The sequence below is a fragment of the Salvelinus alpinus genome, chromosome 2 (assembly GCF_045679555.1).
Source record: "Salvelinus alpinus chromosome 2, SLU_Salpinus.1, whole genome shotgun sequence".
NCBI classification, from domain to species: Eukaryota; Metazoa; Chordata; class Actinopteri; order Salmoniformes; family Salmonidae; genus Salvelinus; species Salvelinus alpinus.
Window position 1 is genome coordinate 11,574,286 of NC_092087.1, and position 13,048 is coordinate 11,587,333.

Consider the following 13,048-nt stretch of genomic DNA (forward strand, 5'->3'; position numbering starts at 1 on the left):
AAAGGCCATTCTTGTCGTCTGAGCTCCCGAGATGGAGTGAAATATGTGTTTCTCTGATCCTATCAGTTGTTTAACACTAGAAAACAATTCTTCTCTCCGTGATTCCATTCAGTCATCAGACACCATGAAGTGACATGACACTGTAAAGAGACTAGCTGTTACTGTACTCTAGCTCGTCCTACCTCTATTGGTAGACATGTTTGCTTGCTCTTTGGGTTCTAGGATGTGTTACTGCAAAAGCACTTTGCGACAAACTGCCGATGTTAAAACCTCTTATGGCTGGGGGGCAGTATTGAGTAGCTTGGATGAATAAGGTGCCCAGAGGTGCCCAGAGTAAACTGCCTGCTATTCAGTCCCAGAAGCTAAGATATGCATATTATCAGTATATTTGGATAGAAAACTGTTTGAATGATGTCTGTGATTATAACAGAACTCATATGGCAGGCAAAAACCAGAGAAAAAATCCAACCAGGAAGTGGGAAATCTGAGGTTTGTAGGTTTTCAACTCTTGGCATATCGAATACACAGTGGGATATTGGTCATATTGCAGTTCCTAAGGCTTCCACTAGATGTCAACAGTCTTTAGAACCTTGTTTGATGCTTCTACTGTGAAGTGGGGGCTCATAAGGGCTGTTTGAGCCAGGTGTCTGGCAGAGTGCCATGAGCTCGTGACACTCGTTCACGTGTGAGCGAGCTCTGTTCCATTGCATTTCTACAGACAAAGGAATTCTCCGGTTGGAACATTATTGAAGATTTATGTTAAAAACATCCTAAAGATTGATTCTATACATCTTTTGACATGTTTCTACGGACTGTAACGGACATAAATTATGAACTTTATCGAACAAATCAAACATTTATTGTGGAACTGGGATTCCTGGGTGTGCATTCTGATGAAGATCATCAAAGGTAAGTGAAAATGTATGATGCTATTTCACACAACATGGCGGATATCTTTATGGTTGTTTTGGGCTCTGAGCGCCGTACTCAGATTATTACATGGTTTGCTTTTTCAGTAAAGTGTTTTTGAAATCTGACACAGCGGTTGCATTAAGGAGAAGTTTATCTAAGGTTCCATGTATAATACTTGTATTTTCATCAACATTTATGATGAGTATTTCTGTAAATTGATGTGGCTCTCCGCAAAATCACCGGATGTTTTTGGAACTACTGAACATAACGCGTCAATGTATACTGAGATTTTTTTATATAAATATGAACTTTATCGAACAAAACATACATGTATTGTAACGTTCGTCATATTCCTCCTCCTCGGACGAGGAGGAGCATGGATCGGACCAACACGCAGCGAGGTATGTAGACATAATGAATTTAATTGAACAGACGAACACTGACACGAAATACACTTGAATAAACTATAAAACAACAAACGACGTTAAACAGACCTGAACATGAGAACTACATAAAAACGAAGAACGCACGAACAGGAAAAACGAATGAACGAACGAGACATACCTCTTGCTGGTCCTGGCTGGACGGCTCTGGCTGCTCATGGCTGGCTGGCGGCTCTGGCTGCTCATGGCTGGCTGGCTCTGGCAGCTCCTGGCTGGCTGGCGGCCCTGGCGGATCCTGGCTGGCTGGCGGCTCTGGCTGCTCATGGCTGGCTGGCGGCTCTGGCTGCTCATGGCTGCCTGGCTCTGGCAGCTCCTGGCTGGCTGGCGGCCCTGGCGGGTCCTGGCTGGACGGCTCTGGCTGGTCCTGGCTGGACGGCTCTGGCTGGTCTTGGCTGGACGGCTCTGGCTGGTCCTGGCTGGACGGCTCTGGCTGGTCCTGGCTGGACGGCTCTGGCTGGTCCTGGCTGGACGGCTCTTGCTGGTCCTGGCTGGACGGCTCTTGCTGGTCCTGGCTGGACGGCTCTTGCTGGTCCTGGCTGGACGGCTCTGGCTGCTCATGGCTGGCTGGCGGCTCTGGCTGCTCATGGCTGGCTGGCTCTGGCAGCTCCTGGCTGGCTGGCGGCCCTGGCGGATCCTGGCTGGCTGGCGGCTCTGGCAGCTCCTGACTGGCTGGCGGCTCTGGCAGCTCCTGACTGGCTGGCGGCTCTGGCAGCTCCTGACTGGCTGGCGGCTCTGGCAGCTCCTGACTGGCTGGCGGCTCTGTCAGCTCCTGACTGGCTGGCGGCTCTGGCAGCTCCTGACTGACGAACGGCTCTGACGGCTCGGGACAGACGGGCGGCTCTAATGGCTCGGGATAGACGGATGGCTCAGATGGCGCTGGGCAGACGGATGGCTCAGATGGCGCTGAGCAGACGGATGGCTCAGATGGCGCTGGGCAGACGGATGGCTCAGATGGCGCTGGGCAGACGGATGGCTCAAATGGCGCTGGGCAGACGGATGGCTCAGATGGCGCTGGGCAGACGGATGGCTCAGATGGCGCTGGGCAGACGGATGGCTCAGACGGCGCTGGGCAGGCAGGCAGCTCAGACGGCGCTGGGCAGACGAGCAGTGCAGACGGCGTTGGGCAGACGGCCGACTCTGACCTGCTGAGGCGCACAGTAGGCCTGGTGCGTGGTGCCGGAACCGGTGGTACCGGACTGGAGACACGCAACTCAAGGCTAGTGCGGGGAGCAGGAACAGGGCACACTGAATTCTCGAGGCGCACTATAGGCCTGGTGCGTGGTGCCGGAACTGGTGGTACCGGACTGGAGACACGCACCTCAAGGCTAGTGCGGGGAGCAGGAACAGTGCGTACAGGGCTCTGGAGACGCACAGGAGGCTTGGTGCGTGGTGCCGGAACTGGAGGTACTGGGCTGGAGACACGCACCACAGGGAGAGTGCATGGAGGAGGAACAGGGCTCTGGAGACGCACTGGAAGCCTGGTGCGTGGTGTAGGCACTGGTGGTACTGGGCTGGGGCGGGAAGGTGGCGCCGGATATACCGGACCATGCAGGCGTACTGGCTCCCTTGAGCACCGAGCCTGCCCAACCTTACCTGGTTGTATGCTCCCCGTAGCCCGACCAGTGCGGGGAAGTGGAATAACCCGCACTGGGCTGTGTAGGCGAACCGGGGACACCATGCGTAAGGCTGGTGCCATGTACACCGGCCCAAGGAGACGTACTGGAGGCCAGATATGTTGAGTCGGCTTCATGGCACTTGGCTCAATGCTCAATCTAGCCCTGCCAGTGCGGGGAGGTGGAATAACCCGCACCGGGCTATGCACACGTACAGGAGACACCGTGCGCTCTACTGCATAACACGGTGTCTGCCCGTACTCTCGCTCTCCACGGTAAGCTCGGGGAGTTGGCGCAGGTCTCCTACCTGACTTCGCCACACTCCCTTTTAGCCCACCCCCCCCAAAAAAATTGGGCTTGAATCTCCGGCTTCCAGCCTCGCTTACGTGCTGCCTCCTCATACCACCGCTCCTGGGCTTTAGCTGCCTCCTTCTCCTCCCGAGAGCGGCGATTCTCTCCAACCTTAGCCCAGGGTCCTTTTCCCTCCAAAATTTCCTCCCATGTCCAGGAGTCCTGTGTAATTGGCCGCTGCTGTCGCTGCTGCCCGTTACCCCGCTGCTTGATCCTTTGTTGGTGGGTGATTCTGTAACGTTCGTCATATTCCTCCTCCTCGGACGTTAAACAGACCTGAACATGAGAACTACATAAAAACGAAGAACGCATGAACAGGAAAAACGAATGAACGAACGAGACATACCGTGTGGTGCAACAAAACACAGACACAGCGACAATCACCCACAAACAAACAGTGAGAACAGCCTACCTTAATATGGTTCTCAATCAGAGGAAACGTCAAACACCTGCCTCTAATTGAGAACCATATCAGGCAACACATTAACCCAACATAGAAAATAACACATAGACAACCCACCCCAACTCACGCCCTGACCAACTAAATAAATCCAAGAAAAAGGAAAAACAGGTCAGGGACGTGACATGTATTGTGTAACATGAAGTCCTATGAGTGTCATCTGATGAAGATCATCAAAGGTTAGTGATTAATTTATCTCTATTTCAGCTTTTTGTGACTCCTCTCTTTGGCTGGAAAAATGGCTGTGTTTTTCTGTGAATAGGCATTCACCTAACAATTGTTTGTGGTGCTTTCGCTGTGAAGCCTATTTGAAATCTGACACTGTAGTGGGATTAACAAGAAGTGTATCTTTAATTATGAGATTTCTGTTGTTTTGAATTTGGCGACCTGCACTTTCACTGGCTGTTGTCATATCGATCCCGTTAACGGGATCTCAGCCATAAGAAGTTAAAAAGGGCTTTATCAATCAATGTGATAGATTGGTTGACATGTTTCCTTCTCTTCTCTCCACTCAGACACCTCTACTGGAGTGTCAAGACGCTGAGCCTACAGAGCCTAAATCATCCCTACCGGAGTGTCAAGACGCTGAGCCTACAGAGCCTAAATCATCCCTACCGGAGTGTCAAGACGCTGAGCCTACAGAGCCTAAATCATCCCTACCGGAGTGTCAAGACCCTGAGCCGACAGAGCCTAAATCATCCCTATCGGATGACAGTATGGAGACCATCAACAAGACACCACTACAAGGTACCAGCTATCTCTACATCTTTATTCCATATGTACCTGGCAGTATAACATACATTGACCGTGTGTGTGTGTGTGTGTGTGTGTGTGTGTGTGTGTGTGTGTGTGTGTGTGTGTGTGTGTGTGTGTGTGTGTGTGTGTGTGTGTGTGTGTGTGTGTGTGTGTGTGTGTGTGTGTGTGTGTGTGTGTGTGTGTGTGCATCCTCTCTTCTGATTGGTTCAGATGAATCCTGAACTCTCACTCCACAGACCAGCTGGTCTAAGGTGAACTAAACTTAATTAAAGATCAAATCAAATCAAATTGTATTTGTCACATGCTTACTTACAAGCCCTTAACCAACACTGCAGTTTTAAGAAAATACCCCCCAAAAAGTAAGCGATAAGAATAACAAGTAATTAAAGAGTAGAGTTATTAAAGTGGCTATGCAAAGATAATAACAGAGAGTAGCAGCAGTGTAGGGGGAGGGGCAATGCAAATAGTCTGGGTAGCCAGAGTCTTATGGCTTGGGGGTAGAAGCTGTTTAGAAGCCTCTTGAACCTAGACTTGGCGCTCCGGTACAGCTTGCCGTGCGGTAGCAGAGAACAGTGTATGACTAGGATGGTTGGAGTTGTTGACAATTTTTAGTGTCTTCCTCTGACACCGCCTGGTATAGAGGTCCTGGATGGCAGGAAGCTTGGCCCCGGTGATGTACTGGCCCGATCACCTTTGGGGTCAGCATTCATGAGCGAACATTTAATTGTGTTTTACTACCTCAGACAGCTACATTATGCTAACCGTTATGACTGCTATGAGGCACACTATCATTAACACATCAACCTGATTTTGTTTGTCAGAGGTCAGCCTGGACCAGCAGAAGAAGCATGGAGGAGCCCCTAAAGAGGAGATTTTCATCACAGACGTGGCCTACTGCGAACAGGCGGCCATCTTGTTAAAACAGGCTAAGCTGACTCAGATGAAGAACAGCTGCAAGAGGAAGGAGGATGGCACACTTCCTGTAAGAGTCTCTCTCTCACTCGGTACACATGCAATGCGTGGAACACATCATCTTAGGCGTTAGAACAGAAAAACTCTCCTCCTATGCCAACTCAGACTGGGACCCTGTACAGTAGGTTAGATTTTATTTATCCGTTATTTTACCAGGTAAGTTGACTGAGAACACGTTCTCATTTGCAGCAACGACCTGGGGAATAGTTACAGGGGAGAGGAGGGGGATGAATGAGCCAATTGTAAACTGGGGATTATTAGGTGACCGTGATGGTTGAGGGCCAGATTGGGAATTTAGCCAGGACACCGGGGTTAACACCCCTACTCTTACGATAAGTGCCATGGGATCTTTAATGACCTCAGAGAGTCAGGACACCCGTTTAACGTCCCATCCGAAAGACGGCACCCTACACAGAGCAGTGTCCCCAATCACTGCCCTGGGGCATTGGGATCTTTGTTTAGACCAGAGGAAAGAGTGCCTCCTACTGGCCCTCCAACATCACTTCCAGCAGCATCTGGTCTCCCATCCAGGGCCTGACCAGGACCAACCCTGCTTAGCTTCAGAAGCAAGCCAGCAGTGGCTTGCAGTGTTAGGAACTCAGACTGGGACCCTGTACTGTAGGTTAGATAACAGTGTTAGGAACTCAGACTGGGACCCTGTACAGCAGGTTAGATAACAGTGTTAGGAACTCAGACTGGGACCCTGTACTGCAGGTTAGATAACAGTGTTAGGAACTCAGACTGGGACCCTGTACAGCAGGTTAGATAACAGTGTTAGGAACTCAGACTGGGACCCTGTACAGCAGGTTAGATAACAGTGTTAGGAACTCAGACTGGGACCCTGTACTGTAGGTTAGATAACAGTGTTAGGAACTCAGACTGGGACCCTGTACAGCAGGTTAGATAGCAGTGTTAGGAACTCAGACTGGGACCCTGTACAGCAGGTTAGATAACAGTGTTAGGAACTCAGACTGGGACCCTGTACAGCAGGTTAGATAACAGTGTTAGGAACTCAGACTGGGACCCTGTACAGCAGGTTAGATAACAAATCAAATCAAATCAAATCAAGTGTATTTTATATAGCCCTTCGTACATCAGCTAATATCTCGAAGTGCTGTATAGACACCCAGCCTAAAACCCCAAACAGCAAGCAATGCAGGTGTAGAAGCACGGTGGCTAGGAAAAACTCCCTAGAAAGGCCAAAACCTAAGAAGAAACCTAGATAGGAACCAGGCTATGAGGGGTGGCCAGTCCTCTTCTGGCTGTGCTGGGTGGAGATTATAACAGAACTATGCCAAGATGTTCAAAATGTTCATAAGTGACAAGCATGGTCAAATAATAATCATGAATAATTTTCAGTTGGCTTTTCATAGCCGATCATCAAGAGTTGAAAATAGCAGGTCCGGGACAGGTGGCGGTTCCATAACCGCAGGCAGAACAGCTGAAACTGAAATAGCAGCAAGGCCAGGTGGACTGGGGACAGCAAGGAGCCATCACGCCCGGCAGCCCCGACGCACGGTCCCAGGGCTCAGGTCCTCCGAGAGAGAGAAAGAGAGAGAGAAGGAGAGAATTAGAGAGAGCCAAGATTTTCAAAATGTTCATAAATGACAAGCATGGTCAAATAATAATCAGGAATAAATGTCAGTTGGCTTTTCATAGCCGATCATTAAGAATTGAAAACAGCAGGTCTGGGACAGGTAGGGGTTCCATAACCGCAGGCAGAACAGTTGAAACTGGAATAGCAGCAGGGCCAGGCGGACTGGGGACAGCAAGGAGTCATCATGCCCGGTAGTCCTGACGTACGGTAGTCCTGACGTAGGGCTCAGAGAGAGAGAAAGAAAGAGAGAAGGAGAGAATTAGAGAGAGCCAAGATTTTCAAAATGTTCATAAATGACAAGCATGGTCAAATAATAATCAGGAATAAAAGTCAGTTGGCTTTTCATAGCCGATCATTAAGAGTTGAACAGGTAGGGGTTCCATAACAGCAGGCAGAACAGTTGAAACTGGAACAGCAGCAAGGCCAGGTGGACTGGGGACAGCAAGGAGTCATCATGCCCGGTTTGCCGTGACGTATGGTCCTAGGGCTCAGGTTCTCCGAGAGAGAGAAAGAAAGAGAGAACGAGAGAATTAGAGAGAGCATACTTAAATTCACACAGGACACTGGATAAGATAGGAGAAGTACTCCAGGTATAACCAACTGACCCTAGCCCCCCGACACATAAACTACTGCAGCATAAATACTGGAGGCTGAGACAGGAGGGGTCAGGAGACACTGTGGCCCCATCCGATGATACCCCCGGACAGGGCCAAACAGGAAGGATATAACCCCACCCACTCTGCCAAAGCACAGCCCCCACACCACTAGAGGGATATCTTCAACCACCAACTTACAATCCTGAGACAAGGCCGAGTATAGCCCACAAAGATCTCCACCACAGCACAAACCAAGGGGGGGCGCCAACCCAGACAGGAAGATCACGTCAGTAACTCAACCCACTCAAGTGACGCACCCCTCCTAGGGACGGCATGAAAGAGCACCAGTAAGCCAGCCATAACAGTGTTAGGAACTCAGACTGGGACCCTGTACAGCAGGTTAGATAACAGTGTTAGGAACTCAGACTGGGACCATGTACAGCAGGTTAGATAACAGTGTTAGGAACTCAGACTGGGACCCTGTACAGCAGGTTAGATAACAGTGTTAGGAACTCAGACTGAGGGATTTAGTACGGAACAAAGCAAGGACTGTTTTACGTAGGTATGTGCAGAGAATGAATTTAGGATCATTCCTGTTCTATTATTATATTGAACAAAAATATAAACGGAACATGTAAAGTGTTGGTTTCATGAGCTGATATAAAAGATCCCAGAAATAAATGTTCCATATTCACAAAAAGCTTATTTCTCTCAAATTTTGTGCACAAATTTGTTTACATCCCTGTTTGTGAGTACCGCTGCCCATCCATGTGAAATCCATAGATTAGGGCCTAATTTATTTATTTCAATTGACTGATTTCCTTATATGAACTGCAGTGAAATCATTGAAATTACTTAATGTTGCGTTTATATTTTTGTTCAGTATAGTTAGATGAAATTCCTGGCATGCTGTTATTCATTTCCTTTCCATCCTAAGAAAACACATGTTAAATACACATAGTTTGCAACAGCTTGGTTTTCACCCTTTCAGTTACAGGCATTGCATAGAGAAGGGGAAGGGGAGAGGGGAAGGGGAGAGGGGGAGGGGGAGAGGGGAGACAGGAGGGAGAGAAAGAGAGGGAGGAATATAGATGACGTGTATAAAAATGTGTCCCCATACTTGCACTTTGTATCCATTGCTAATCTGTCTGTCTGTCTGTCTGTCTGTCTGTCTGTCTGTCTGTCTGTCTGTCTGTCTGTCTGTCTGTCTGTCTGTCTGTCTGTCTGTCTGTCTGTCTGTCTGTCTGTCTGTCTGTCTGTCTGTCTGTCTGTCTGTCTGTCTGTCTGTCTGTCTGTCTGTCTGTCTGTCTGTCTGTCTCTCTCTCTCTCTCTCCCCTCCCCTCCCCTCCCCTCCCCTCCCCTCCCCTCCCCTCCCCTACAGAGGGTGATCTGCCCCCAGTGTCGTCTGGGTGTAACTCGTATCCAGGACTTGTCCAACCAGGACATGAAAAAGGTACGCCAGCTGGCCCTGATCGATATGACAGCGCTCTGTGACCTGCTGGAGCTCGACGTCAAACGACACAAGACCTGCAAGAGGAAGATCCCAGGTATGTGAACTCTAACACAACTTACACAAACTGCGAGCCCAGTGTGTGTGGCCTTGCATGCTCCTCCTGCCTCTGCAGCCACACGCATGTTTCAAGCCCTGGGAGATGTGAAAAGAGTACAGGAGTTGACAGCAATACTAACCTTTCCTCTCTCTGTCTCTCTCTATGTCTCTCTCTATCTCTATCTCTATATATATATATATATATATATTTCTCTCTCTCTCTCTCTCTCTCTCTCTCTCTCTCTCTCTCTCTCTCTCTCTCTCTCTCTCTCTCTCTCTCTCTCTCTCTCTCTCTCTCTCTCTCTCTCTCTCTCTCTCTCTCTCTCTCTCTCTCTCTCTCTCTCTCTCTCTCTCTTTTTCGTTCACAGAGAGTGCTCTGTTTGGGGTTCCACTGGCCACCCTGTTGGAGAATGACCAGAAAGTCAAATCCACTGCTACCACTCCTCTCATCCTGCAGGCGGTAAGCTAAACATAATACCGAACTTTTAGTATCTATCTTGAAAACCAAGAGCATGATGGCCTGCATGTCTGGTGCTGTTCTTATATTTATGTCTCTTCTACAGCTGCTGTGGTTCCTGGAGAAGAGGGGAGTAGACTCAGAGGGTATTCTGCGGGTTTCAGGCTCTCAGTCCAGAATCAAGGTGAGATATTTTCCCATCACTTGTTTCTAATTAGAAAATTGTATATGCACAGTCCTGCATGTGCAGGGTACAAACAAAATACAGTCATGAAATAAAAAATACCTGTACACTGTTCAACAATGTTGTCTGTTTCTCCCTGTGATCAGAAGCTGCAGCAGGACCTGGAGCAGAACTTCTACTCTGGAGGGTTCAGCTGGGACGAGGTCAGTCCTAACGATGTCGCCGCCCTGTTGAAGAAGTTTATCAGAGAACTACCCTCTCCACTTCTCACCGCGGAGCACCTCAACACCTTCAGTGCTGCCAGGGGTGAGTATGCACACAGACAATCCCCTGTGTATTTATTTGGACAGCGAAGCTAAAACTTTGAATGTGGCTCTATAGTCCAGCGTTTTGGATTTGAGATCAAATGTTTTATATGAGGTGACAGTGCAGAATGTCACCTTTTATTGAGGGTATTTTCATACGTATCTGATTTACTCTTTAGAAATGAAAGCACTTTATGTATCTAGTCCCCCCCTCATTCGAAGGTGTCATTAGTAATTGGACAAATTTATTTATCGTGTATAAAATTTTGTCAAAAGGTCCCACATTCCTAGCGCGCAATGACTACATCAAGCTTGTGACTCTACAAACTTGTTGGATGGATTTGCAGTTTGTTTTGGTTGTGTTTCAGATTATTTTGTGCCCAATAGAAATGACTGGTCAATCATTTTTGTCATTTTGGAGTCACTTTTATTGTAAATAAGAATAGAATTATGGATAACCATGAATAATGATGAGTGAAAAAGTTACAGAGGCATAAATATCATACCCCAAATACATGCTAACTGTTATTGGTAATGGTGTGAGGTTAGTATGTTTTGGGGATATGATCTTTGTGCATCTGTAAATTTCTCGCTCATTATTATTCACGATTCATTCAGGATTATCAGTAATTATGGTAACATCCACATGAATGTAGAAGTGTTCAGAAACATATTATATTCTTATTTACAATAAAAGTGACTCCAAAATGACACAATAGATTATTTATAATTACAAGCTTGATGTAGTCAACACATTTTTACAAATACTTATGACTCCTTCAAATGGGGGGGACTACAAAATATACATAAAGTGCATTTATTTCTAAATGGTAAAACAGATACGTATGAAAATACCCTCAAATAAAAGGTGACATTCTGTACTGTCATATAAATCATTTGATCTCAAAGTATAGAGCCACATTAAACGTTTTAGCTTCACTGTCCAAATATAAATATGTCGGGGGTGTGTATATAGTCATTACTTAGTCTGAGTGTATATAGTCATTACTTAGTCTGAGTGTATATAGTCAATACTTAGTCTGAGTGTATATAGTCAATACTTAGTCTGAGTGTATATAGTCATTACTTAGTCTGAGTGTATATAGTCATTACTTAGTCTGAGTGTATATAGTCAATACTTAGTCTGAGTGTATATAGTCAGTACTTAGTCTGAGTCACGTTATCATTATGTATCTAAGCATTTCACACACACACACACACACACACACACACACACACACACACACACACACACACACACACACACACACACACACACACACACACACACACACACACACACACACACACACACACACACACACAGAGTTTTGTTTTACTATCCATGTGGGGACCAAACAATTTATTCCCTTTCAAAATCCTATTTTCCCTAACCCCTAAACCTAACCCTAACCTTAACCCCTAACCCTAACCCCTAAACCTAACCCTAACCTTAACCCCTAAACCTAACCCTAACCTTAACCCCTAACCCTGACCCCTAAACTTAACCCTAACCTTAACCCCTACCCCCTAACCCCTAAACCTAACCTTAACCCATAACCCTAACCCCTAAACCTAACCCTAACCTTAACCCCTAACCCTAACCCCTAAACCTAACCCCTAACCTTAACCCTAACCCCTAACCCCTAACCCCTAAACCTAACCCCTAACCCCTAAACCTAACCCTAACCCCTAACCCCTAACCCTAACCCCTAAACCTAACCCTAACCTTAACCCCTAAACCTAACCCTAACCCCTAACCCTAACCCCTAACCCCTAACCTTAACCTTAACCCTTAACCTTAACCCTTAACCTTAACCCTAACCCTAACCTTAACCCTTAACCTTAACCCTAACCTTAACCCTAACCCCAAAACTATACAGTGCATTCTGAAAGTATTCAGACCCCTTGACTTTTCCCACATTTAGTTACGTCTCAGCCTTATTCTAAAATGATTAAAAAACATTTTTCCCTCATCAATCGACACACAATACCCCATAATGACAAAGTGAAAACAGGTTTTTAGACATTTTTGCAAATGTATTAAAATTAAAGAAAATGAATACCTTATTTCCATAAGTATTCAGACCCTTTGCTATGAAACTCAAAATTGAGCTCAGGTGCATCCTGTTTCCAATGATCATCCTTGAGATGTTTCTTCAACTTGATTGGAGCGCACCTGTGGTAAATTCAATTGATTGGACATGATTTGAAAAGGCACACAACTGTCGATATAAGGTCCCACAGTTGACAGTGCATGTCAGAGAAAAAACAAGCCATGAGGTTGAAGGAATTGTCCATAGAACTCCGAGACAGGATTGTGTCGAGGCACAGATCTGGGGAAGGGTACCAAAACATTTCTGCAGCATTGAAGGTCCCCAAGAACACAGTGGCCTCCATCATTCTTAAATGGAATAAGTTTGGAACCACCAAGACTCTTCCTAGAGCTGGCCACATGGCCAAACTGAGAAATCGGGGAAGAAGGGCCTTGGTCAGGCGGGGTAACCAAGAACCCGATGGTCACTCTGAAAGAACTCCAGAGTTCCTCTGTGGAGATGGGAGAACTTTCCAGAAGGAGAACAATCTCTGCAGCACTCCACCAATCAGGCCTTTATGGTAGAGTGGCCAAACAGAAGCCACTCCTCAGTAAAAGGCACATAAAAGCCCCCTTAGAGTTTGCCAAAAGGCACCTAAAGGACTCAGACCAGGAGAAACAAGATTCTCTGGTCTGAAGAAACCAAGATTGAACTCTTTGGCCTGAATGCCAAGCGTCACGTCTGGAGGAAACCTGCCACCATCCCTACGGTGAAGCGTGGTCGTGGCAGTATCATGCTCTGGGCATGTTTTTCAGCG

The 13,048-nt window shown here is 47.1% G+C and overlaps 1 protein-coding gene across 2 annotated transcripts in view; it reads left to right on the plus strand.

The window, feature by feature from the left end:
• Positions 1-13,048, plus strand: part of LOC139553854 (rho GTPase-activating protein 40-like) — a 47,910-nt gene that overhangs the window by 22,768 nt on the left and 12,094 nt on the right. For both annotated transcript variants that reach the window (XM_071366609.1, XM_071366601.1), the window contains exons 4-9: positions 4,295-4,526; positions 5,357-5,517; positions 9,082-9,247; positions 9,618-9,709; positions 9,813-9,890; positions 10,037-10,196. In XM_071366609.1, coding sequence (XP_071222710.1) covers positions 4,295-4,526; positions 5,357-5,517; positions 9,082-9,247; positions 9,618-9,709; positions 9,813-9,890; positions 10,037-10,196 — 889 coding nt within the window. The remainder of the gene's footprint in view (positions 1-4,294; positions 4,527-5,356; positions 5,518-9,081; positions 9,248-9,617; positions 9,710-9,812; positions 9,891-10,036; positions 10,197-13,048) is intronic.